Genomic DNA, 26411 nt, shown 5'->3' on the forward strand with positions numbered 1-26411 from the left:
GGGTCGGGTAGAGACCAATCTACCCAAGCTAAGCAGTTGTTGGAGGGCGGACGAAGATCGGCTTTCCTTTGGATATCCAATGAACGAGCAGCTTGGAGTCTTGGACCTGATCGAAAGCGCTCATCTGGCGCACAGGCCGCGGTTGCGGGTCCCCGACAAGGCTCATATGCACGTCGCCCCGGGAGGGCTTCCTTATTCCTAGGGAAAAAGGAACGAACACAGATATCAGGGCCGATGATTTGATAAAGGTGGTTCCGATGCTACAAGATGAGAACTGAGGATGCACAGCATTAGAAGATATGCCATTTGCGACAGCATATGATGCTGCAGACTATAATTTAAAGATAAAATAGTGTGTATATAGAAGGGGAAAAAAGCAAATCCTTGAATTGTTAGCCCTTCTCGTCTGTTGGTACTCGTTCGAAGGAAGAAGACTCGGTGTGGTAGGTCGTATTAACGTTTCCTGACACGTCCACGGGCCGATGTGCTCAGATGTTACCCATCCGTCACCCTATGTAGGTAGCCTAGGTAGCCTGTCTCCTTACTCATAATATTGACAAGGGGTGTTATACATACATACATACCTAACATACGGATAAACTCCCCTACTAAAGCAACGAGGCACTGTGAAGGCTGCATTCAACAAATGTACGTTAGGTTAGGCCGAATAATTGTAGTCCTAGATATTGTCCTATATAGATGTTGGCAGAATAGTTATTGAGGAACGTCCAACAGTCATTTTTCATAAATCCTTGGTGATGTGTTGGTGTAGAATGTGGAATACCGGTCATCTTTTGCGACTCGCAAGTCGTCAATGGCGGTAGGCTGTAACGTTCCTCGGGACACATACTTGAATCCCGGTCCAACCACCAGCGCTTGCATCCGAGACTCGTGGGGGGGGTCTGGTTTCTAGCAGGCTCAGAAGGGTCATCTCTATTATTAATCCAAAGAATGACTAACTTAAAAGAGTCTCGGATAAGAAATGTTGGCGCCGAGGTTTTCTAAAGCTGATGCTTTTGGGTTGCTCAATGACCCGTTCTATTTCTTCTAGTTGCTGTATAGGGCCTTAAGTTGCCGAGCAATGCAGAGATATTTATTGCACATGTTTCGGCAACTTTGACCGGTTTCATGGTCTCCGCTGCAGATATGCACGTTTACCGCACGGGATCGATTTGGCTGAAGATAGAATCCTTTCCGGTTTCCTTGAGACAGATCTTTGAGGATCTATCATCTCAGACCTAAGAAGCAGCCAATACATGTTGTCATAGCTATCTTGAATATGTCCTATTGAATTATCTTGGCTTCTTCGTCTACGCAGCGCATAAGTAAAGGGCTGCGTCGTCAGCAGCAGCAGCAGCAACAGCAGCAATAGCAGGAGCTCTATTGCCACTGACTTGTCATGAGGCTCTTGGCCATGTATTTTGTAATATGTGGTCAAATAAGAGAAGAACTGTCAGGGATTTAACTGCACCGGTCACCAACAACCCACACTCCAAGCCTCTGAGTGGATGTAGGACGGGTCTTTTTGGGGGGGTTTTTTTTTTTTTTTTCTTTTTTTTGGAGAAATCTCACTAACGCCTCGTTAACCCGCCACAGAGGTTAGGGAGGTGAGGGAGAAGGAACGGGGTACCTAATGTACTGGCAGGACTGACTAACCCTCACTACATAGAGGTAGCCCTTAGGTGAGTTCCGCTCTCTTTCCTCTCTACCCCTCAGCCCCCACCAATATAAGATGTATTTTAGGACTTACACTTACCTGACTAAAAGTTGCCCCTCATCTTTTAGGTGTGAAGTAGGTCAAGTACATGCCTAGGTTACTACCTAACTTACCTGAGTTATCTCGTGTGCTCGTGTGCCAAGGTCACGCGAAACTGCCCCTTAGACAGGAAGGGATAGAAACACCTTCAGAGAGATACCTGGGTACATGTAAATGTAAAAACATGTAGCACATACACTACCTAACACATATCAATGATGGTACCTATGCACTTCTTTTTAGAGGGTATTGGCAGGGAGTCACAGTGGCCATCACACTGAAACCACCCAATGACGTCGCTATGAGGCCTCTCGTACACACCACGTTCCAGTCTTGTAACCACACGGCGCTTGTCTTTAAGCGCTGGAAGCTCTTTCATTCATTCACCTTGCCTCTCCGACTTTAGCGATTGTGCACTAAATATACCAGAGCCAACGACATTTCAATCTTGTTTATTCTTAATTCTTTATTCCTGTTGGCTGCGCTAGATAATTCCATAATTCCATATCTCCATACCCCCATCCCAATCCTCCCATCTAATAGCCGCCGTATTTACTGCATCTAGATCTTGTTACTATTAGAAATCGGAATACACGACAGTCTCTCGTGTAGTAAGCCATTCGCTACCAAGCGACAATTTCTCAGGAATCAATTCCAGATCGCTATATCCTTGTGCCTCGAGAAAAGATGGCATCTGGACACAATGTAAGTTGGTGCACTCTATGATGCTGTCATTGTGCATACTGTAGTACTGCAGTACTGACATCGCGCCCCCAACAGGATCCCAGGCTATTATACGCTATTCAAGGCGTCTCAGCCTACCACCTCGCCTATGGGAAGGAAGAGTCCCTGACACCTGCTGGACCGCAGACATTGTCACTGTTAATGGTTCCGACCTCATCTCCCCTCGCTGAACCTATTTCGCCAGACGGCCAGGATGGGCCGGCTGCTGAAGATTTCTATCTTCATCTTCATCTACCACCCGAATTAGACCTTCCGCTACCTGCGACTACTCAGATCTACCACCAACCGCCCAGGAGCTACCTCATCCCAAGATGGGATCTCGGTCCCGATAGCGGTGCCTTCACGCGCATCGAATTCCCTCCAGTCGGCAGTCGTAAAGGACTTCAAGAGGATATAGACACCTTCGAAACAATCCTGGCGCAATGTACTGCGTTTCTCGAAAGAGCACCGCCGCCAAAGGCTGCAAGAAGAGAAAAGGAGAAAGAGAAGTCCTCGTCGTCAACGCCGCCGACTTCTACTAGATCATCGCCAAAAACGTCCAAGTCTAAGGCTGAGTCTTCGGAGCAGCTTCCAGCATATAATCCGGGTTCATACAAACCTGGTGAGGGCTACGTAAAGGGCAGTCAAAGTGCTCAGCCAGGCGGTCAGATTGTACTAGTCGATGAGGAAGATGGTAGTGTTATAGGAGAACTATCGGAGGGGTTCCAGATCATTGAGTCTGGCGTGAAACCAGGCTCCAAAGGTATGGATGCATCGCTGTTCCCTGGAGCTTCGTTTAGCAACAATTAACACAATAACAGATCCTGTCGAGATTACCCTTCCGGAAGAAGGAACAAACAAACTTGCCGTAGTCCCCGCGTCGCCGGAAACCTTGGAAATGGAACTGCATCCAGCCTACAAAAAGTCGTTCATCGTATCGAAAGCAGCGTACGCATCTCGACTAATCATAACCACGTCAGATTTCGTCACCAATGCTATGCAGAGCGGCTCGGATACCTTTGTTAAGAAAACGAAACCCACTAGTAAAGCTGTGACATTTACGCCTGCAACACATGAACGAGTCCGCCGGATAGGCACGTTCTCGGGAGGTGTAGCCGAGCTGTCGTCTAAAACGGTTGGGCAAGTGACCAGGTTGGCCCAGAATGTGGGGGCTACGGTCGCAGGGCGCGGTGTTAGGGAAGGAAAAAGGGGTTTCGATCAGGATGGAAAACCAATTGAGTCATTCAAGCCTGGTCTATTGAACAAGAGTTTAATGGCTTTTACGACTGTCGCGGATGGAATTGACCATGCAACACGCAATCTCTTAACTTCGGCATCGTCGTCCGCGACAAACATAGTAGCCCACAAATGGGGAGCCGAAGCTGGAGAGCTTTCCAAGCACCTAAGTGGGAGTGTCAAGAATGTCGGCCTAGTTTATATCGATGTTACAGGAGTCTCTCGAAAGGCCGTTATAAAAGCGGTAGGAAAGGGTATGGTGGTTGGAAAAGTAAAGGGGGGAGGTGAAATCATTGTAGGGGATGATACTAGTAGTGCAATGCCAGTAAAGAGGTCTGACAGCTCCAAGGCGTATTTGGTTCCAGATTCAGCAAGCACTAGTAGCGCATCAAACAATAAGGCGCCGAAACGTTAGCGACATACTATAGAAACTTTGAAGTTGCCCAAGTTTACGACCGTAATAAAATATCTACTGAGACGGGAACAAAAAAAACATAGCAAACATGAGTGTGTAATAGGTAGTGTAATTTATTAATTACATGAGGTTATGTACCTAAAGTAGGTACTAGTTATATCAATCTGACGTAGAATTACATATGTACAGGTACATGGATATAAAGTCACGTGCACTGCTACGCTTGACGCGCTTAGATTTGAAAGCAGGCGCGACGAAGAAGTCGAGAAAGGAGACAAGTGCTTCATAAACAAGGTGCGACTAGCTCAATCTACATAGGTACGCCCCATTGACGTCCCATTTACAAAGAAAATCCATTTCGCAGGGTCCATTGCTTTTATGCAAATATGAAGATGTCTGAAATTCCGAGTTGCTCTGGCTGAAAATTTATTATTATTATTAAAAGGTGAAGAATGACTTTGCTCTTTATCGACAACTACCTTCATCCAGATCGCCATTTCATGTCTACGATACACAGTACTGTCGGCGTGTTTACCCGTTCAGATGTGCCGCTACGAATGCCTCGGTTCCATTATTCTCTTAATTCAGGATATCGGTGATAAGATCCGGTCTAAGAAGCCTCCACATGTCTTACAAGGGTTAAGCTCCTACGGTCGAATGAATTCGCAAGTCTCTAAAGCGCGTTTCTAACACCGTAACAGCTCGTCAGCTCCACAATGCTCCATGAGATCCTGCTCTCCCTATCGGGGCACCCCTCGCCCCTTCTCAGGAATGACTATACCGAGCCCAGAGCACAATCCATCCTATCACCACCAGAGAGGGAACTATTGAGGACCGCCGGTCATCTAAGTGATCTTCATTGCAAACTCATTTCTTATACTGCTCAGGTCAGCGCCTCTCACCCTTCTATCATATGCCGCGCAGTATCGACTGCTATCAATTCTCTCTATCTCGCCGCATTTCAGAGGAAAGTGCTGGAAGTTGAAGAAAGCATCCTTCGAAAAGATGCTTCCCTCGTTGGTGCTTATAATATCGTCCCCCTGACCGCCGTCATTGGCGAGTTTTCGGGCTGGACTCGTCGAATGGAATGGCTATGGGATTTGGTCCAGTTCATGCTCAAAGAGGACGAGGGCTCTCCTTGTCGAGCAGCGCAGCTTATTAACAAATTACGCGATGAGCTTCAGACTGGCTACGCTGATATTGGGGAGACTGCGCTTAGCCTCGTCAGAGTTGCCGAAACTGCTTGGCTGAAGCAAGTTTCCGCTTGGGTCCTCTACGGTACCATACCTATATTGGGGGATGTAGACTTCTTCATCCAGAAGAAGAAACGTGACGAACTAGTGAGAAATTCTATTCCCGCCAACTCTGAAAGTTATCGTTGCTGATGGAACTAGGGATATTCGATTAACCAGCGGTTATTGCCATCATTTGTTACAACATCTGCAGCCACATCCATGCTGTTTATCGGAACATCCTTGAATCGGGTGAAAACCAGGAGCAGTATAGAGCCAAGCAGCAATGGACTTGGCCACCTCTCGTCCCAACTTCAGACCATCGCGGATTTAGAATCTCCCCTCAACAGCGCCGCGTTTTCGAGAGCTATCACATCGATCCGGCTCACATTGTCTCGGACAATCTTACAGAAGCTATTGCCACTATCTAGGGTACTTGAGATGTTGGTTTTATTCCGTGATTTCTTTCTGCTTGGACGTGGCGAATTTGCTATGGCCCTTACACAGCAAGCTGATGAGGTAATTCGCAACCGCTGGCGGCGTGCCGATAACCTCGCTTACGAGAAGCGGGTTGGGCTTAGCAATGTGATGGTGAAAGAAGGTGAAGTCGCAGCAGTTCTCACGAAGACATGGACTGTGCTAGGCTCAATGCAGGGTCAGCACGCAGACGAAGATGAAGGTCTAGAGAAGGCGCGAGATGTACTACGGCTGAATCTATCCAAGACCAAAGCTTCAACCCCTATGAAGGGCAAGGCTGGTATGGACCATCAAGCACCTACTAGTATTGCAGACACTCCGTTCCGAAATCTTCTTTTCTCTGTCCCCGTGGTCCTCACATCTCAGATCCCGCCACCTCTGGACTTATTCTTAACTGCATCTGACGTCCAGATCTACACTTCAATTAATTCTTACCTGCTATCGATCCGCCGCTCTCACCTCCATCTGACGGGTCTGTGGAAAATAACAGCCCTGCGCCGCCACCATCCAGCACCCCCTAGACCTCCATATAGTACTACTAGAAGCGGTGCTTCAAGGACACGCGTTCTTCGAGAGCGTTCCTCTGTGCGCTCGTCTATAATGCGGAGCGCGTGGAGTACGAGCAGTGCCGCTATCTTCTTCCTGGCTGAAACTGAAGCATATCTCCAGGTTGAAGTCGTAGAAGGCCTTTGGGATGACTTCCATGGCTGGATAATAGGCAAGAAAAGCCATGAACAACATGATAAACCAAATTCGTCCGGCGATAAGCATATCAGCAACAGCAATGATTCCTATGGCCAAGATAGCCTTGGCAATACAGACAATCCTCCAGAACCAGATCGGACACCACAGAGCTCAAGCCCCCCGCATCACGATCCTCAAACCCTCGCCATAGCCCACCGACTATACCTCCGGACCCTTATCCGCCGCCTCCTCCTAACACAATCATCCTTCACAAATCCCCTATACGAACTTCTAGTGAACACCGACCACCTCGTCGCCCTCGTACACCGCCTCCACGGGGTCTGGGCGGCAGCAGACCTCGAAGCGGACGAAGGCGTCGTGGACGCATTCGCGGACCTAGTTGCCGAGGAAGCCGACGTACGTATGCGTATCCGCGAAGTTGAGGCCGGCGTTAAGGATGGCGTGCGCGCTGTCGTCGCCGCCCTTAGAGCGCTGAGTATTGACTCAGCGTTTATGGCTGAGCTTGAGGACGGGGGATTAGACGGCGAGGAGGAAAATGACGCTGGCAATGAAGTATTCGATGAAGAGGGGACTGGGTATAGGCCTAGGCGGACAGGCGGGATCGATAGACTGCTTATGAAGTTAGATTTCGGCGGGTGGTTCGATGCTGGTATACCGAGGGGAGAGGAAGGGGTCGGTGATGATGAGTTTTAAAGGGAAGGAGGCGGTCGATTATAGGTTAAGCTATTTCGTTAGTCCATGTGCCTAGTCAGGAAAACTGGTAGTTGGTATATTATAATGGTACTTCAAATAGACTCCTTCGTTGAACCATCAACTTGGAATACTTTGTTAAGGAGTGTGTAGCCAGATAATAGGACATGCACTTCTAAAGATGAGCTATGTATTCTCTAGCTACGATACGAAAAAGATCATTCTTCACAATCCAAGTCAATTATTTTCACGTCGACAATGTCAAGTAACTAGTAGAATATATCAAAATATGTATATTTGACAAATTCACGGCATCATAGAGCTAATCTGATTCCGCCCATAGCCGGGTCCCTAATAGGCACCTAAGGTATATAGTTCGTTGATACAAGTAAAAACAACAAATGAAAAACAACGCTAGCGATATGCGTGCTGTTCCTCGCAAGGACGATGATGATGGTAGTAGTAGTAGTAGTGTAAAAAAAAAAGAAAAGGGAAAAAAACCAATAGTCTGACAGACTTGTAAAAACCAGACACTCATACGCCGCCGACCGATGCACCTATACCCCCCAATGCTCGTGGCCCGAGAAGAACAGACAAAGCAAAAAGGATATGATATGTACAGCGCCGATACCGTGTAAAGCAGTATATCTAGGTGAGTATGCATGCGCGCGCCTTCGCCTTCGCCGTTACCGCTGCCGCTGCCGCTGCCGCTGCCGCCCAATGCGATGCATACCCTAGATCCAATAAAAATATATATAACATGCCGTAAGTGATGCTGGAGGTGATTTCTCCATCGACGTTCAGTCTAATAATGTTGGCCGAAACGGAGAAGAGGTATTTTTTTAAAAATAAAAATAAAAGAAAAATAAAAACCCAAGGATATGAAATAAGACAATAGATGAAGCAAAACTTTTGGTGGTAACATAGGATGAGATGCTGCGTCGTCAAATCGTCGTCATCGGTCGTCAGCTCGACATTTTCGAGCTTGAGGAGTGCCTTTTTATTTTCCCTTTTCAAAAAATAATAAGAAAATGTCGGATTAAAAGAAGCGAAGGTATATGCCCTCGACGGGACGCCGCCCGTCCGAGGTGCTGTGGTCGTCAAGATGATGCGTCAACGGAGAATAAAACAAACAAAAAACTGTGGCGGCCTGGCCCCGCGTGCTCAAATATAGTTTAAACCCGTCTTAAGTGATCGGGATCTTCTGTCGTCGGTCGGCTCTCAGTAAACCGGCACGGCCTTCTGAAAGCGTAATGGACTCGGATGATGATCCGAATTCCTACGGGTAAACATTTGTTGTACAAGAAACTTGGGGCTGAGATCTAGGGATCTAGATAAGAGCGGGAATACGGCGCGAGGGCTCTTCTTTGTTTGCCAACGCTCCATGATGCAGTCATCGACAAGCGCCATGATGCCAGTTGCAACGACGATGCTAATAATATCATTAGTATTTGTTTAAGGGGGAAAAGGAGGCTGATTTCATGAAGACTTACTCAGCAACGTCGGTCATAGCGTCGACTAAACTCTCGTCACTAATCCACATGTGACAAGGCGGCACCCAGCCACCAGCAGCCTCATCAGCGGCAACCTGGGTCGGTGATCGAGTTTCGGGGACGATGTGCGCTACAGGCGAGTGGTTGTGACCATCTCGTAATAGATGATAGGAGACGCAACCCGTGAGCTTGTCCACTACTCTCTTCCAGGAGTACGTGTGGCCCCACCATTCGAACTCGTACTTCTTCGCATTCTTCTTTCCGCGCCTTACCACATCAACACGCGCATAATTAGAGAACTCGAGTTTGATCGTATTCGTGGGTGTTGGGCGGGCCTTCTGCTTCTTGTCGATAGGAATAGGACTGGTGGCAGCTTCGGTAAAGTCATCATCGGTCGAGGCACCAGAGTGACTCGTGCCTGGTCGGCTCCTCGACGAGAAGACGGAGCCTCCAGTAGGAATGCGGATGAGTTGCGGTCGCTTGGCTAAGGACTTCACCGCAGTTGACATCGATCGCTGCAATTTAGGGCGGGCGGAACTGGGCGGCTCGACGTATTTTCGTTTTGAGTTGCACACTTCGCGGCCAGAATCCCGGCTATACCGTCTCAGAGAAAACTCTCGCTTGTTCAGATCGTACATGCGCAGGTGAAACAGTTGGAGCGTCTTCTTTCTTCTACCCGGAACGGTGGTGTCCACCCTTAGGTTCATGTTCCCATCCGACGTAAAATCATCGTGACGAATAGTTAATCGATTCAGGGACGGAAATACACTGGCGAATTCCTCGGGGGTTGAAGCTCTAACATTGAACTCCTCGATATCGTGTCGGTAGGGGGGCAAGTCAGGTATATCCGAAAATTCAGGGCAATCGTCCGTATCCGTATCGTCCGAAAATTCAGCACTTGAAGCTTGCGATGAGTATGTGTCAACCGACGACCGCGGGTATAAACTCGTAGCCGGCGAAAGATCCTCCTCGTAGTAGCATTCTGGCTGGAATTTACGAGCTTGAGAACTCGAGTCCTTAGTTGACGCGGGGCTGTCATAGAGAGACGTAGGGGCAGTACTTCTTGAGTCATACGAGTCGCTGCTTTGCCTGGTATCCCGAGTGCTAGCGGAATGACTAGAGAAGTCTGTATCTCGCCTTCGTGCCATGATGAAAGGAGGATATGAAGTCATATGTGCGGTTGAAGAGAGAATAGAGTGTAGGGGGTTAGTAGGAGTAGTATGAGGAACGGGGATAAAAGGTAAACAGAGGATCCTTTTATCTATATCTGCGAGGAGGATATGCGGCCTGGTGATCTCAGGGTCTTGGGATGCGTAGTCGGAAGTGGGACACTTGGGATTCAAGTAGTGGTAGTTCGAGGAAGCCCCACTGAGGCCTGATATGTGTATAGATGGTGATCTTTATAGACGCAAGGGTTTGTTTGAGAACTGCTCGACATGCGCCCGAACCGGGTAGTGGACGCGGGACCCGGTAGGATGAATAGCTGGTCAACGCGAGAAGCGAATGGGCCCTATGATGGAATATGTAAGGCGAAATGGTAATGTTTGGTCGTGAAAGTGGACTGAAAATGGAACGGGAGTTTATGCAAGAGTCCAACGCTGAATGAGATCCGTTATAAACGAGGGGAGACGAGTGGAACAACATGGCACAACGAGAGAGATATAAGGTCCCCGGTGGAACGACGGGGAGGCTCGACTTTGACGATATTGGTTGGAGCTGAGCTGACGAAAGACAAACGCCCGCAGGCGGAGGGAAGGGTAGGAGTGACAAGAACAGGAGACAAGAAGACGGCGCTACTAACCCAGCTCAGCATCGCTAATACCTACTTAGGTAATTGTCATGATGCTAGCTGCATATACTTGGCTACTTGACTACTTGACTACCTGACTACCTGACAGGAGTCTCGTAAGAGAGGGGATCGCCGTTGGTTGGATAGAGACGGGCAAGAGTCTACCGTAGTAGGCCGAAGTACCAGAGTATCCAAGAATCTTCGAGTGGGGGTTTTTATTTTTTATTTTTCCTCTCTCAGGTCCAAAGGTTGAAGGTCCCAAGACCTCAAGACCCCAAGGACCCCAAGGACCCTAAGGTCAAGCACAAAACAGGACTTGAAGGTAACATTCGGTACAGCGACAGTTACGCATGTCCGGCATGTACCTACTATATTGGAGGAAGTAGGACCCAGCGCTTTCTTCGGCGTCGCACATAGTGATCGAGTCTTCCAATCCAGTATTCCGTTCCATCATTCCGTCGCACAGCTTTTTTTCTTCAGGTATAGCCCGAATATGTGGTGAGTGGCGAGCTTTCATCGCACCACCATCATACAACGCTTAGAAACCCCCCAGCGGTATAAAAAAAAAGTGAAGCTATCGCATTAGCTTCAGCGCTTTTTATGGTATAACGCCTATAATTGAGCTACAATACCGGTGAGACTGTCACGAGGTCAACAGTTATCGCGAAAGGAAAAGGAGAAGGAAAAAAAAAAAGAGCACAACTCAGCTTACGGATTACATAGTTATACGGTGTATGCGACAGAGTGTCACTGTGTTGGAAGCTTAATCACGTATCATTACAGGTACCTCTATAACCCTAGAGGTAAGAAGGTAAGCGCTTGCCAGATAATATGTACCTAAGAATGGTGGGGGTTCTAGTAGTACACCGTTTTTTACTAGTCGGGTAGGTACGGTATAGCATCGCGCAAAGGCATGTACCTAACCCGAGCGTCTGGGGGGTTCCTACCAGCTGGAATTTAGTAGCTCAATTCTGTAAAAAACCATGAGAGATATTTATTTATACTTGTACATCATAAAGTAAAGAATCGTCTTCCCAATTCTTAGCCAATTGACCGTCAGTATACCTGGTAATTCGCGCATTGTAACCTATTCTTCGGCAACGGCAGCAAAATCTCGTTGCACAATATGCTCGCCATATTTTTTTTCCCTCTGGTTCTCTCCCAGTATGATTTTCGGAAGCTAATTGAGTTCACCATCCTACCCTCGGTCAGCATCAGACCTCGTTGGAGGATGGTCGGAATAAAGCAATTCAAGAGACATGTCTGCAATATTCTCGTCCACGGATCTATTGGTCCCAATAACGACCATGGGGTTCCGTAGTGATGCTTGACTAATGCGAATTTCGAAATCTCCCATCTGTAAAAGCCACGAAGTCAACGCAGCAAAGCATGTCTGACAGCTCGTCATGTCAGCGGATCGCAACAAATTATGGGAATATATTAAAACGGAGAGTAGACACAACTGCATTCGTACTCCGTTATGACGTTTCAGTGAAGGCCGTCTATCCTATAGCAATCGTCTTCCACTTCGGAATAGTTACGGTCCTGCACTGCCTACCCGTCTATCACTAACATTGTGCACCACCGTCGTCATTCCTTCCACCATCCGTTCCGGCAAGGGACAAATAGATGCGAGGCTCACGTCGCTTGGATCTGGGGTGCGCTCGTGCCCAACCAGAACGCCTCGTCTCATTTTGTTTTGTTTTTTTGTACCGAGGCGATTATACTATGCTACTAAGCCCGTCTGGGGACCTGCGTCTCTTGATTGGAACACTCCTCTGCGTTGTCGACAGCGTTCGTTCAGACTCAATATGTTTCTAATTTGAATTTTCTGACTGCCACGCCTAGGTTCTAGATGCTGCGAGAGAATTAGAGGCACTACCCAAAGTGCCATCGCACCCCCATTACGCCAGGCCAATCTTCAACAGGATGTTTCGAATAGGCATGGTATTGGATTCAAACCTTTCTTTACTTGCATCTAAGGGTAATTATTGGGCCAAGGCTTTACCACAGGACAGCTCAATAGATTGCCATCTTGGGTACGTATGCCATTACCTAGGCCGCGATGCTTTAGAGGGGGTCTGAAGTTGCCAATTTTTTAATGCCCCGTGGTTCGACAATTCAATCGAGATTTTTGCTTGTCTGTTCAAGCAAGGAAATATCTCTGCACTATCTCTGCACAAGTTGTACAACGCTGCACTAGCTAAGTGCCCAGTTCACATGGGCGTCAATCATACGAAACATCTGTCGCCATCAATCTGCGTCTTCCAGCGCGCTTGTATTTGTGCGACAGCTGGTGAGCTATCATCGGCTGCTCCACGAAAGCTCGAAGCACTTCCTGGTCTAGCAATAGCTAGTGCAGCTGTTCCTGTACTTTCCCTGGCCCCTCTGCAGGTGGTCAAATACGGGTCTGTTGTGTGTCAACCGCTTATTCGCTGGCATACTGGCATATTTGGACCCGACCTCAGCGTCAGATGCGAGACCATGCGCACAGGGAGGCTCACGCACGTGCTTCTAGCAACTAGCAACTTGGACCTTTCTCTACGCTAGATACGCTAGATACGCTAGATATTCTAGATACTAGTCGTGAGTATTATTGGGATAGTCTTCATGATTGGTTATTGCGTGTCGTTCTTTTCCTCCACGCAAAGCGTTGCCGAGAAATGCAGAGTAAGAGATCCCCTCTAGTTAGGTCACTTTGCATATCCCCTAGGCACCTCGCGTTTCCGAGAATGGAAAGCAGATTCCTCGGTTACTCTTTTCCATTTTCCACTCCCAGATGATAATGGGCCAGGGGGGCATTCGTGTCATCAACGACGATGGACGATGCTGGACTATGCCACGATGGCAGAAGCAGGTTGGATCCTTCGGATCTCAGTTTTTACAAGCCGCTCTCGCGAGATGTTGATGCCTTAGAGCACCGCATCCCCGGCTAGCGGAAGGCATCTTTACCAAAAGTCCTTATCTTGTAAAGGAGGTCGTTGCAGTGCATCGACAGTCCATGAGCTTCGCGGCTCAGTCTTGCCGTCGGCGATCTTCACGATACCAACCTCTCGATCGCGGGCTCCTCACTGATTGCCGTCGTAGATCAGCTCCCCCTGGTTTCCAACGCGGCTGCTTGCCCTGTCTTATACCCCACATACATGCAGGTTGCCGAAGTCGGCACCCAGATCGCTGGATACCCTATTCGACGAGATGGTGTTCCCTTTGACGCAATCGGCTTGCTCTATAAACAATCGTGGCTTTACCTAGCATAGGTTTTACTGAGCCACTGTTGCTGGAGGCTATCGCCATCAGGATGGTCTAGGTATGTAATCTATGGAGTACGAGCTCATCGTCCCTCTACGATTAATTAATGTTTACCTGCAACGTCGGTGGCACTCGTTATTTACATGAGCGATTTTGGACTCTATTCATGTTGAGTATATGGTCGTGTTTCCTAAAATCCTAGTCGATGTAGTAACTACCCGTCCCTAGTAACGTATTTCGTTGTTATTCATTGCAACGAAGTAGGGGTCTTTACAACATCGCCGTTTGGAACGCATAGGCTGTGTCGTGGCGCGTGCAGCGGCAATCTTAGCACTGCTTCGCATAGATCCTATCCCTGAATTGCCCGAGATGCGAAGCCAGACCACGGACTCAGAAAAGAAAATAGAGCTGGATACCAATTCGCATAAAAATATGGATTATATTCTCCATGTCCCCACGTCCTGCTCGTCGGACCATTGGGTCGGGCAAAGGGTCGATTCAGATATGAAGAAGATCCAGGGTCTTAATTCCCATCAATTCGAGTTCCCACGAGCTGGCAACGGTTATAGCCCCAATTGATGGATTTAGAGATAAGCACTTGAACCTCTCGATCCCTTGCGGTGGCTCCGACCAACGCATGCGTTGCTTTTCTCCGATATGCTAATATATATGAACGTGGGGAGCGTGGGTGGAAGGACATTGGACCATCAACGTACCCCGTAGTAAGACTGTGACCCTGTGATGCAAGATTTATCCTATCGGACACACTCGGTAAATCCAGCGACCAACTCTACATTGCTCTACATTGCTCTACATTGCTCTACATTGTCGATTAAGGTCCGAGTCGTCGTCTCGCGATCCACCCCGTCCGTGCTTGGACGAGATTTGCGCACTTGATTCTACTGGCCATTGGTTTGCCACAACTCGTGGGCGATAGCCTGTCACAGTGGTTTCTCAACGCCAATTGCCGGGCTATTTTCGCCATCCAGTTCTCCTAATCTACGCATTCCTAGTGATCCGGTTGAGTGTTGAGTGCATCGTTCATCTATATCGAGTTAGGCTAACATATGTGACAGCAGGGTTGGCGCAGCAAACAGCATGGTGAAGATAAGAATTTGCTTATTCGAGACTCATCGTCCCTTTTGCACGTCTTCCCATGTCTAAGACGCAAGACGCACGTCGTATTTCAGAGACATTGGGCACAATAACATAACGGCCTGGGGGTTATTGGCCGTAACCTATATTCGTGGATGCTATTTGCTATACTCGCCGCCGACAGACGGGTTAGAGTATTCTGTAACAATCCCTTCGTCTAATACTTCGTAACATTCCCCCCCTGAAGCGATTCAATCATGAGCAGGCTGGGTTTGGATTTTCAGGGGCTAAAACCGGGCTGATGTTCTAAGCCTCTAAGCCTCAAAAAGTGGTTGTAGTTTAGGAACTAAGGTGGTACGCGAGTAACCCTAGGAGAAGGATAATGCTGGGAAATGTCATGTTACTCAGCCAAGATGTTACTCAGCCAAGGCACACGAACACATGATCAGTTTTGTCTTGTCACTGCAGAACGCCACTAGGTACTACAAAGCCTAAACCGGGTTGAAACAGAGCAAGGCACGTGAGACATACAGCTTAGAGAGTCGGACAGCTCTTGCACGTGTATCACGTGTATCACGTGTCAACGTTACAAATCAGCAAACGCGAAAGAAATAATTCAGCGGTCAAGTAAAAATGTCTCGGGTGTCCACGTCGCGTTCTCCGAGCCACGTTCTTCCGAAGATCATCGGCCGGCGGAGGGGAGAGGGCCAAGGTGAAGGTGAAGGTGAAGGAGAAGACGGTATAGAAAGAGATATAAATAGATGTATAAGATCCATGACATTATGTAGTTGTAGATCTAAATGTATACTTATATATTATAGATATTGTGGTGTATATTATTATTATCATTATGGTGGCTGGCTTGGCTTGGCTTACTTAATTATTATGTAGGACCGCATCGTCTTGACCTAAGCTAAATGACGTCCACCTTTTCCACCTTTTCCACCTTTCCTCCATTTCCTCTCACCGGTCGTCGTACAACGAGAATAAACCCAGCACGTACATAAACATAAACATATCCATGCATCCCGGTCTTAAGAGACGATGACGTATTGTGCAAGATGACATTTTTATTATCTATATCTCGGTAACTCTCTCTTGGTGTCACTTGAGGGGAGGACGACAGCATGGGAATGCTGCACGCAGAAGAGTCCGTACGGGGAAGGTTCAGTCGAAGGAGCCGGGGACTTGAGTTGAGCAAGACTATAATCACGATTGATGATGGTATGTTATTCCTTAATTCTCCCAAGACATGGTTTTACCGGCATATAGTTAGTTAGTTAGTTGGTTAGTTACTCGAGCACAGATATATGTATGTATGTATTCTGCTAGTTAGGTTGTGATACAGGACACAAAAACTAAAATACCGCCGAAGTTACCTACCTACCTACGTAACTACCAGGCCATAGACAAATTCCAATGATAATCGGCCAGCTTACTTACCATCAGTCAACCCCGTTGGAACATAACCACCTAAGATACCTATTTCTTTTCATTATTAACACCTACCCAACAACTTCGCTAGTAAATACCTAACACTATGAACAACATGTTCTAATACAACTGTTCCTAGTCAATTAAGTTCCTCATATGAATAACAGTGTGCTGTACGTAAGTAAGTAGATAAGTACCTAGACGGATATACCGAGTCGACAAGGATAAAGAAGTAGGGCAAGGGAGAAAGTAAAAAAAAAAAAAAACCTTGAAAAAAATAATGGATACACTATACACTATACACTATACACTATACACTATACACTATACACTATACACTATACACTATACACTATACACTATACTACTCCTATAAGAAGCGACATATTTATAGCAGCGCGAATCTTGCGCTGATATCCAAGGCCGATGCGACATAAAATGTGTACATACCTCTGTATATCATACGCGCACACTCCCCTAATCGCGGCACGTCGCATGCAATAATGAGAACATAGCTTACCAGTAGAGAATCACGAGAGACAGGATATAGCCTCGAGTCGCATAAGACGGTATTGAAAAACCACGCAACCAAGTCTGGCCTAACAAAAAGAGACGCAAGTTCCGCAATAGCTACCGTACGTACATGAGCGAAGTAAGTAAGTAGGTAGTAATAGCAACGCTGATGTCAATCGTGGTAGAAGAACATCCATCATTATCATCATCATCATCATCCATAGCTTTAACTGTGACTATGACCATGACTATGACCATGACTATGACTGATTACGATCGTGACTTGTGACTATGATACGAGCGACTCGACCGGGATACCTTAACGAATGCTTCTGCTTCTGCTTCTTCGTTGCTTTCCATCTCACACCTGTCCTAGTCCTCATCAATAATATCATCATCACGCCTCTCATCTTCGCTTCTGTCCTCTTTCCATGATATCCGCACCTCACCCCACTTCATGCTTCGTGCCGTAGATTCTATTACTTCCTTTACCCCTTTTGCCGCCGACGTCATCTCTCCGCCGTACTAACTAATAGGGAGTAAGGGGGAGTGGGGAGAAATTAGAACAGCATTCGCATAGGGCTATCCACACTGACCCTCCCATCCGTACCGACCCTCATGAGTATCGGCCACAGGTATTCGCAGGGCGGTCCTCGAGACCGCTAGTCTGAACTCCACCCGACCCAGCTACGCGGCATCACCCGCCAGATCTTCACTTCGCCACTCCTAAGATCTTCCAACTTGAAACTCTCCTGTTTTACTTTTTTGCTTTCGCGACCCTGCTCCCAGGCCCGAACCTTCTTTTTGGTACCGTCCCACTCTGCGACGATCGCCACGTGGTCCGGCTTGCCCACTTCCATCGTGTATTTGGCGTGCATAGGTCCATGTTTGCCTTGAAACTTGGCGTTGCGGATGGAAATGATATCTCCCGGTCTAATTTCGTCGTTTAGTTGTGTCGAAGCATTAGCTAAATTGGCGTAGACCAAGGCACCATAACCGCGCCTGCCGACAGGAAGTAGGACACCTTTCAGAGGCTTGAGAAGCTCTAAGATGAGCGCCCACGGAGATCCGTCGCCAACGACCGAGTCCTTCTTGGTCGCAACGGCACTGGATAGTGCTCGACCAAATTGCTCGTACGCCCCTTCTAGCTCGTCCTGGCGAAGGCTCCGAGGAGGCGCTTCATGGCGCTGCTCAAGCTGGACGTCTGCGGGATTTTGGATGTCGAAACGAACAGTAACCACGGTTTGCGAGTAATCTTGGAATAGGATAAACACTTCTTTGGTAACTGACGTCCCAGAGGTTGACTCATCACATTCGGTATAAATATCTGGTCTGCCTTGAAAGACCGGAGGAAGTCCGTTTGGCGAAAGCCACCATTGTGTATGGCCGGCTAAATCAATCTCATTTGCCACGTAGCCCGTTTCCATTGACGGTCGGGAGGCGTCGACTGATCTTCTTCCACCTGGTCTTTGTACGTCTAATGATTTTCGAGGTGGTGCCCTATTAACTGGCGGTGCTGGTGGGGGCCCTCGGGTGACTGGCGGAGGCGGAGGCGGCGAATGATACGCGGAAGCCGACTGAGGTGTTGATGTCGGCTCATCATGGGTGGCTAGACTATGGGCAGCTGCTGCAGAAGAACTTTGGGCCGCATTGTAATTGAAAGGATCATAATCTTCATCGTTATAGGATGCCTCTTTTGGAGGTGGCGGCGGAGGAGCGGCCCGAGGTACGTCTATAGAACCCCTCGAGCCTGGTGGAGGTTGGCTGGGAACTGGCGGCGGACCAGCTCTCGGAGCAGTGGCGCTGAGGACCGGAGGGGGCAATGAAGGTGGAACATCGGTTACCGGTGAACGCACTGAGGCATTATCGTCGAAGCTCGAATCCCGGGCATGCGACTTAAGCGCATCCTTATGAGGGACCGAAGATGCGATGTCAGTGTCATAATCGCCTTCATATTCAGTAACTTCGCCCTCTTCACCATTATCCAAAGGTCCAGGCCGCATTGGGAGTGCAATTCGCTCATCAGCGGTAGAAGAACGACTTAGGGGACCACCAGGGGGAGGAGGGGGTGGGGGACGACTTTGGATGGGGGGAGGTGGAGCACCGCCTGGTATAGGAGGCGGAGGGCGGCTATTCCTCTTACTTGGCACCGGCGGGGAGGTTGGCGAAACTTGTTCGACAATATAGGAGATCGGCCGATTGGGAATCCGTGGTGAAGTCGGTATTGTGGGAGAGGCTATGGGAGCCGGGGGAGCCTCGCTTCGGGGAGTCTCGAGAGCTCTCTGGGGGTTCTCGGATAATTCGTCATCGGATTCGGAGCCCTGGCTGGGTGAAGTTACGCCGGTGGGAAGGGGTCGAGCTGGAAAGATAATTAGTATAGTACTATAAAAATAAATAAAAAGGTTGAAACCAACAATCTGTAGGCACCGGGGGTGGTGCAGGTCGGCTTCCAGGGACGGGAGGTGGAGCACTAGATGTATTTGACAGAGCTACCCGTCGTGTTAATCGCCTTACCATAGTCATAATAAGACAAAGCACACGCCGGGGTTGAAACTTACGTTCTGGAGCTGAGCCAGTTGGCTGAGCACTGACAACTGGTGTAGTGTCTTGCTCGCCTGGCTCATCATGATCGGACTTGGCAGCTTCTTCCTCTTCCTGCTTGGGTTTCCCCATGCCAGGGAGAGCCATCAAAGTCGGCACCGGGGGAGCGGACATTCTAGGCGATGAAGGCCCGTCTTGAATTTCGCTCGAACGGCGCTCTGATGGTGGTGAAGCTTTAGGCTTCTTGGGTATCGCCGGGCCTCCGACGGGCATCATCCCGGGCGGACCAAACATACCATGGAAGCCCATGCCACCGCTCATTTTTGCCATCCTGGCACGAAGCTCCTCCTTTCGTCTGACCTCGGGGTCGACATCCTCCTCTTGTCCCTCTTCTCCTTCTCGATCCTCCGGGATTTCTGGCTCAGCAGCAGTTCCTCTATGGGGACGAGATTTTTCATCACTATCTTCTTTCTCGGTGAGATCTTCTTGCCCTTCTGTCGTGTCTCCCGCGCCGGACATGTCTGCCTCATTCCCGTCATTCTCAGCACGTGCTGCAGAAGACCTTCGCCGAGAACTTATTGACTGTCGTGGAGGTCTAGGCTCATCCATAGACTTCTTGCTAGCGACCTCAGCTGTATCCTTTCTTTCCAAAGGAGCCGGGGCTTCTGCAGTCTCGTCTGCCGGTGTCCCCTCCTCGCTCTCGGTACGCTTTTTCTGGGGACGTTTAGGCTTTTCCTTCTTTGCAACGGCTTCAGCGTGACGTTGAGCTGCTTCAGCCTGTTGTTTCTGGAGTAAGGCAATTCGCTCCTTTAAGCTAGTTGGTTTGGGTACGTCTTCGGCTTGACCTTCGGAGGTCCCCGCGGGAACGAGCCCGGCCTTCTCCGCATTTTCTAGAGATTCCGCCTCTGTAGCTTTGATCTCGGGATCTTCATCCCGTCGATATACTTTAGCGGTAGGCACATCGCGAGGCGGAGGCACAAAAGCATTTCTACTGGGCGGGGGAGCAACAAAAGGCTTTTTGATAAAGCCGGAACTACCGGAGCTAAGGTTGCCAGGTTTGAAAGGGGCAACCGGGGGAGCTGCTGGCTTGTTAAAAGCTGCTATACGATCTCTGAAGGAATTGCCACCGGGCTTCTCGGACACCGGGGGGGCAGCTCGAGCAGGACCCGGAGCTGGAGATTTTGATACCGGCGGAGCAGCGACTCGGGGGCTTGCCGGCTCGAAAGCCTTAGGTTGGACGGGGACGGGAGCCGGGATGGGGGCTGGCTCTGGTGGTTTAGCTACAGGAGCAACTGGGGCCGGAGGAGGGCGGGGAGCGGGAACTGGAATCGGCGGTGAAGCAACACGTGGTTCTCCGTAGGCTACTTCTGATGGTATATCCGCAGGCTCCTCCACAGGCGGTGGAGAGGATGGAGCAGCTGTTGGTGGCGGCGGCGGTGAGGAAGGGGTAGCCTCTGCGTCCTTCTTACGAGTTCTTGTTGGACGTGGCGGGGCAGTCGGTTCATACTTCTCCACGAAGTTTCGGGGAAATATTCCCTCTCGCCTCACCCCTAAATCATCAACATATTCACCGCCGTACCAGTCATCGTCCTCATTATCGGTGACGGTTATGATTTGGCCAATTCCAAAGGGCAGATCGTCCTCGTGGCTCGAGGTGTACTCGTAAATGGCCTTCACCTTGAATGGCACGGCAGCCATGGTGATGGTATGTCAAGCGTGGTAATGTTGTAATATTATCTGGTGGAACTCGATCTTGGGAGCTTCTTGGTGCAATTGGCGGGGTCGTAGACAGTGAGTAAGATGAAAGCGACCGTGGGGTCTGTAAATTGGTTTTGTTTCTCTCTGGCCGTTGGAGACGAAACAAGAATCTATTCTCAAGTTTGTTTAATACGACAGGTGATGTATCACGATCCGATAAATTGGGTAGAAAGGGGAACGCATGAGGCTGAGCATTCGCTAGCAGCCTGTCACAGCTGGCGGCTGGAGTAGGTCGACGTCAGCGCATGAACTTGTACCCTTATATGGTCTTTACAGGATTGAATAGATGAGATGTAACCCACCGTAAAAGCCAAGCTTAGCCTGGTCGACCGAGGTTGCGTGCTTCAAGTTGGGTTGGGTGCATATGATTAATGAGTTGCTTGTATTCCCCGTATTCCACTATGAGCCCGTAGTAGCGACGGGTTCAGTAAGGGTCGGGACTAATCTAATCGGCAAAAGATAAAAAAGTTCTGAAAAGTGCGGTTGGACGCCTGATGGGATTCAAATGTGAGGGAAAGGATGCAATGCAGTGTGCAGGGTTTCGTCTGCTTGGCTTAGCTTCAATGCTGATGCCCGCTCCGAGCGTCCCTAGGCTGCTACTATGCGAGTACATACACTACGTACCTATGTTTAATGTTAAGGCAAGTGCACGGGCCAATGACGATACTATATGCAGCTTTCCCTCGCTTGAGGCAAGCTCCTTTTTGTTTTATACTTATGGAGATACCTTGGTGGAAGGCAAGTAAGTCCGGTGGCTAAACGCCTCAGCTTTCATTGTGGCACATTGCCTTATCCACCTAGGTAGGTATGTAAATTATGGAAGACTACTCGCACCGTGCGGGGTGATTACGCTTTCTGCAGATAATACATACGAAACTGCCCAAAATATCAAGACAGATTCACTCCCTCCACCATATCACTACGTAATAGCGGGACTAATGATGCGGATATAGAATTTCAATACGACAATTGAAGGGTTACGACAACCTACCTATCTTTTATACCTACCAAAATAACGAAATCATACCAAAAGATCTAAACAATATGTCTTCGGCAACCCCAACAACCTCAACAACCTCGTCACAACCTAAGAAGCCCAAGGGCATCTTAAAAAAACCCACAACAACAACAACAACAACAACGACCAATACCTCATCTCCTTCCACAGCCATAGCTCCCACTCCCATCTCCCCCTTCCCAATCCAAGAACACAAACCATCCGCCTCCAACCCCGACGCGCGCGAAACAGCCATCCAACAAGCCCGCATAATCCAGCAGCAGCAAGTCTTCGAAGACGAGATCCAGGACTCCATCATCGAGCTATCCAAGCTCCCCCTAGCCTCCTCCTCCTCGTCCACGTACGACTCCTCGAACCCCTCCCCTTCCGACGCCGACGTCTTCCGCCAGCTGGTCCGCCTCTTCCAGCCGGGCGACTACGAGGACCTGATCGAAGAGCGCAACACGCTCAAGAAATGCGGGTACGCGCTGTGCCCGCGCCCGCGCCTGCGTCTCGGCCCGGGCGGCGAGTACAAGCTGGTGAGCTGGGGACGAGAGGACTTTGGCATCGTGCCGCGAAAGGAGTTGGAGCGGTGGTGCTCGCGGGACTGCGCCCGCCGCGCCATGTACGTCAAGGTGCAGCTTGGCGAGACCGCGGCCTGGGAACGAGCGGGCATTTCGTCTATCCGGATCGATCTGCTGGACGAGCCGAAGCAGGCCGAGGAAGAGGACGATGATGCGACTCGGCGGCTCGAGAGGGAGTTACAGAGCGTGGAAAGGAAGGCTGCCCAGGATGCTAAGGATCTAGCGCTCGAACGAGGCGATGCGGTGGACAAGCCGTCTACGAGAAAAGTTAAGCTTACGATTAGGGAAAAGTCCGTTAAGATGGCTCCGCAAGAGCCCACGCTGGATGAAGATGGCGAGGGCCATTTAGTACTGGACGGTTACAAACCAAAATTCAACCAAGAGCTAGAACAAAATGGCGAAGATGAAACGATGAAAGAGGATGATTCTGAAAAACCGACAGCAGAATGATATAACAGTATTTTGATCATTACCAGCATAGTTCCGGCGTTCTGATTAGGATCATTTGAGATACCCTTAGTAGAAAATAATGGCAAAGACAATCACCTGTACCGAGACACGTAGTATAATGGCCAACGTCATGACCATCCCTTTATGCCTAGTGCCGAGTTGTCCAGCTTACGGGGACTCAAGGAGTTAATAAGGACCTAGACGTTGTAAATCCAAGTTGTAAATCCAAGTTGTAAATCCAAGTCAAGCACAAGTCACGCATGGGCAGAAGGAATAACAATTGGCCATCAACCGTCATCCCCAGAGAGAGCACTGGAGAATCAGGGACACCTTGTGTGGGAAAGATCTCGTCAATTGCGGATCTAGAATGGTACCTACTATCGTCCGTAGAGACGCCGTAAAGCCATGTTAAGACCGATACCAGTTGCCCAAACCAACCATCATAACCCTCCTTCACTTTTCACGTGAGGAAATCGCTAATATTTGCAACGTTTATCGGGGAGCACGGTCGCCGAATCTGCGGGGTCGCTCAGCGGTCTGCTGCTGGGTGACGGGAACGACGTTGACGGGGACGTTGTCGAACTAAATATCAGATCATGGTAAGCAAGTGACATCTAACTTCAAGACGGTGGAGGGAGAAGAAACGTACGCCAAGGTGCTTCAGCAGGTCCTTGGTCTCAACATCGATGTCGAGTTGGCCAGCCTCGGTGTTCTGGACGAAGTCAAGGGCGGAGACTTCGGGCACGTATTGATCCTTGCGTTCTCGCTCCTCTTCTTGCAGTTTGAAGGAGATACCACGGACAGGTCCTCGCTGAATACGCTTCATCAAGTGGGTGGTGTATCCGGCAATCTGTAAGCCTCCCAGTTAGCTTAGGCTTCCTGCTAATTTGACTATTGCAATTGCATGCAATATTCCGTCTAGTATAAAGGCCGGAGATGGTTGCTGACCTTGTTGCGCAGACGCTTGGAGGCGATGATAGCGATCTCGTCGCAGACGCGCTTGTTGGTCTCGAAGTCGAGAGTGAGCTTGGGGTAGTACCGCTCAATGATGACCTTGGCGGACTTCTTGACAGTCTTTGTGCGAACGCGACCCATTTTGGCGGTATTGGCTACGGGTTAGTAGGGGGAGAATGTGGTTGTTGAAAGAAGTCCGAAGATTGTCAAAGTTGCGCTTGAGGATGTCTCGAAAAGAATTATTGGGAGTGTGCAGAATCTGTGTGGGGGGGAAATTCGGTAAAACTCTGGGTCCTAGGGCAGGAGAGAATTATGGCTTGACCAGGCTGTGGCTTGATTGGCAAGAATTAGTGGGTTCTTTAAAAGAGGTACCTAAGTATCTAAGTACTTATCTGACAGCCGCTGAATTGCGATTGGCAGCTGACAGATCGACTATTAAGGGCGTCCAACTACCTATATATTCCAGACACCAATATACGGTTAAAGAATATAGATGGAATTACTTGAGGTTGGGTGTTGATTTACTAGGGTTCCTCTATTACTTTATAGAGGATATCTCCTATCTGATATGTACAGAAATCATACAAAGCACAGAGCTTACATCAAATACTACATGATGCCTCCATTACTTCATCCCACTTCAGGGACTAGAGCCCTCGTGAATCTATTCATAGTCCTTATTGCTCCCAAAAGTTCGGCCGAGGCCGTAACCTCTGGCACTGCCAGATGCCCTGTTTCCCAGTCGCGCGCTAAAGTTACCAGTTTCCCTAGGATTACGGGGCACTTGCGGAATCGCACCCTTCTTCACAACCTCGTCGAATACGGTGCCCTCTCCCACCATCTCTTTCTGCACCAACTGGCTCACCTCGTTCGCCTCTCCTATGTTGACGTAAACCCTTCCGGTGGAATCGACCGTCGCCATGTTAGGCTGCACGTAGACCTTCGATCCGCCGTATTTCTCGAGATCTAGCTTGTGTACGGCTGTGCTGAACTCAGACACGTTCTTCTGCTTCGATGAGTTAAATGCTGTATCCTCGTTCGGCGTGTTGCCGACGAATCCAGCAATACCGATGCTCGGTTTGAAACTGTTCGTGGCGAAGTTCGTGGGTTTCAGGACTCTCGCCTTGATGGGGGCGTGATGTAACTGAGGTCCGTAGATCGCATGGTTCTCCTGGAAATTCCGGGTGCGCAGATAAGAAATACCAGCTGAAGGGTGTGTAATAGGGGGTCCAGTTGCCCCATACGGACTCCCACTAGCGAGTTCATTCCTTTTTCCTGGTATCAATCTACCAAGCATGTGGAGTTCGGTGGACAAATCCACTGGAGCAAGATCTAGGAACCGACTGACGAGGTTGTATAGGGCCATGCGGTCTTGCCTCAGTTCCCTCACATAGTCTGTCAGTTGATCTTCCGTAATATCTTCACCGGTGAGCTGTGGTGGTATCTCCTCCCCAGCATCGCCAGCCTTCTGTGCCTGTTCCTTCGACAACTCGGCCGCCAAGACCTTCTTTAAAAAGGCACGGAATTCCACACGCTTACTCCGCACCTTCTTATCAAGGAATTTCTTAAAGTCGCCATCTGTCATACCGGCAAGCCATGGCCCTGAGAACTTCCACCTTTTGTTTGCCAGTTCCGCTTTCTGCTCATCGTTTAAAGCAGTCAGATCGGCATCCTCCTCAAAGACCGACTTCGTATATTTAACAGCCGAATAAGTATCCTGGGTGTTTGAGATTGGTACACTAATTGGCAAGTTCATTTCCTGGTACTTCCGTAAAGTTACCGTATGGTCTGATGCAGACTGGAAATCTGTGACTTGCTCGATAGAATCGACTTGCCTTACCCGCGCGAGGGGGTAGGTGGTATTCGTCGTAGTTTTTAGAGGAAATGGCCTTTTAAAACCCCAGTCGCCATTAATTCGAGAGGACGCAGTCGTCGTTACAGTAAGATGCGTCGGGAAATGGATCGTGGAAGTCGGAGAGTAGTGTTTAGTTGCCGAAGAAAGGTCACCAGGAGGAGCAGGTATTGGGGCTGGCATTGAGAACATCCGAGATGATCTCAGGAGCGCCGCCCCAGGGGAAACACTCCGGCCAGCCATCATGGGCAGTTCCAAGCCCGCGACGGAGCTCAACGCCATGCTAGTGAGGACCTTGGGTTAGACGGTACAAGTGACGCTGAGGATTTTTCGATGAAGCGCAAAGAGTCGGTAGATCATCGGAAACTTCCAAGATATACTTCCCAAGGTATCTTATCGATTACCTTAGCGGGGCAATCAATATACAGTACATAGGTACCTAGCGTTTCCTCCAGGCTCCAGGCCTAC

At 49.1% G+C, this 26411-nt stretch overlaps 8 protein-coding genes across 8 annotated transcripts; 3 read left to right on the top strand and 5 right to left on the bottom strand.

Annotated features, from left to right (window-relative positions):
* Positions 1 to 2289: 2289 nt before the first annotated feature.
* F4817DRAFT_128794 (senescence-associated protein-domain-containing protein) lies at positions 2290 to 4320 on the top strand. Its single transcript, XM_049297720.1, has 3 exons — positions 2290 to 2461; positions 2537 to 3242; positions 3301 to 4320. Exons 1-3 carry the CDS (start codon positions 2444 to 2446, stop codon positions 4128 to 4130), a joined length of 1554 nt encoding a protein of 517 aa, XP_049163090.1. The 5' UTR covers positions 2290 to 2443; the 3' UTR covers positions 4131 to 4320.
* Positions 4321 to 4846: 526 nt separating this feature from the next.
* On the top strand, positions 4847 to 7237 carry F4817DRAFT_355926 (Spc98 family-domain-containing protein; the record flags this gene model as incomplete). Its single annotated transcript, XM_049305721.1, has 2 exons — positions 4847 to 5470; positions 5525 to 7237. 2 exons carry the CDS (start codon positions 4847 to 4849, stop codon positions 7235 to 7237), a joined length of 2337 nt encoding a protein of 778 aa, XP_049163091.1.
* Positions 7238 to 7396: 159 nt separating this feature from the next.
* F4817DRAFT_128828 (uncharacterized protein) lies at positions 7397 to 8032 on the bottom strand. The gene has a single exon (XM_049297721.1). It carries the CDS (start codon positions 7896 to 7898, stop codon positions 7557 to 7559), a length of 342 nt encoding a protein of 113 aa, XP_049163092.1. The 5' UTR covers positions 7899 to 8032; the 3' UTR covers positions 7397 to 7556.
* Positions 8033 to 8455: 423 nt separating this feature from the next.
* Positions 8456 to 9875, bottom strand: F4817DRAFT_311618 (uncharacterized protein; the record flags this gene model as incomplete). The annotated part of the gene is made up of 2 exons (XM_049300015.1): positions 8456 to 8666; positions 8728 to 9875. The coding sequence occupies 2 exons, from the start codon at positions 9873 to 9875 to the stop codon at positions 8456 to 8458; spliced, it is 1359 nt and encodes a 452-aa protein (XP_049163093.1).
* A 7225-nt stretch (positions 9876 to 17100) lies between these two features.
* F4817DRAFT_129084 (uncharacterized protein) lies at positions 17101 to 21256 on the bottom strand. Its single transcript, XM_049297722.1, has 2 exons — positions 19222 to 21256; positions 17101 to 19166 (listed from the first exon to the last, which is right to left on the bottom strand). The coding sequence occupies exons 1-2, from the start codon at positions 21044 to 21046 to the stop codon at positions 17470 to 17472; spliced, it is 3522 nt and encodes a 1173-aa protein (XP_049163094.1). The 5' UTR covers positions 21047 to 21256; the 3' UTR covers positions 17101 to 17469.
* A 571-nt stretch (positions 21257 to 21827) lies between these two features.
* On the top strand, positions 21828 to 23381 carry F4817DRAFT_324298 (uncharacterized protein). Its single transcript, XM_049301622.1, has one exon. The coding sequence runs from the start codon at positions 22151 to 22153 to the stop codon at positions 23135 to 23137; it is 987 nt and encodes a 328-aa protein (XP_049163095.1). The 5' UTR covers positions 21828 to 22150; the 3' UTR covers positions 23138 to 23381.
* On the bottom strand, positions 23342 to 24338 carry F4817DRAFT_324299 (40S ribosomal protein S17). Its single transcript, XM_049301623.1, has 3 exons — positions 24086 to 24338; positions 23787 to 23987; positions 23342 to 23719 (listed from the first exon to the last, which is right to left on the bottom strand). Exons 1-3 carry the CDS (start codon positions 24230 to 24232, stop codon positions 23630 to 23632), a joined length of 438 nt encoding a protein of 145 aa, XP_049163096.1. The 5' UTR covers positions 24233 to 24338; the 3' UTR covers positions 23342 to 23629.
* A 417-nt stretch (positions 24339 to 24755) lies between these two features.
* On the bottom strand, positions 24756 to 26186 carry F4817DRAFT_355927 (mitochondrial ribosomal protein MRP51; the record flags this gene model as incomplete). The annotated part of the gene is made up of 1 exon (XM_049305722.1): positions 24756 to 26186. One exon carries the CDS (start codon positions 26184 to 26186, stop codon positions 24756 to 24758), a length of 1431 nt encoding a protein of 476 aa, XP_049163097.1.
* Between the last annotated feature and the right edge of the window lie 225 nt (positions 26187 to 26411).

The sequence above is a fragment of the Daldinia loculata genome (genome assembly GCF_022478755.1).
Source record: "Daldinia loculata strain CBS 113971 unplaced genomic scaffold F4817scaffold_3, whole genome shotgun sequence".
In the NCBI taxonomy this organism is placed as follows: Eukaryota; Fungi; Ascomycota; class Sordariomycetes; order Xylariales; family Hypoxylaceae; genus Daldinia; species Daldinia loculata.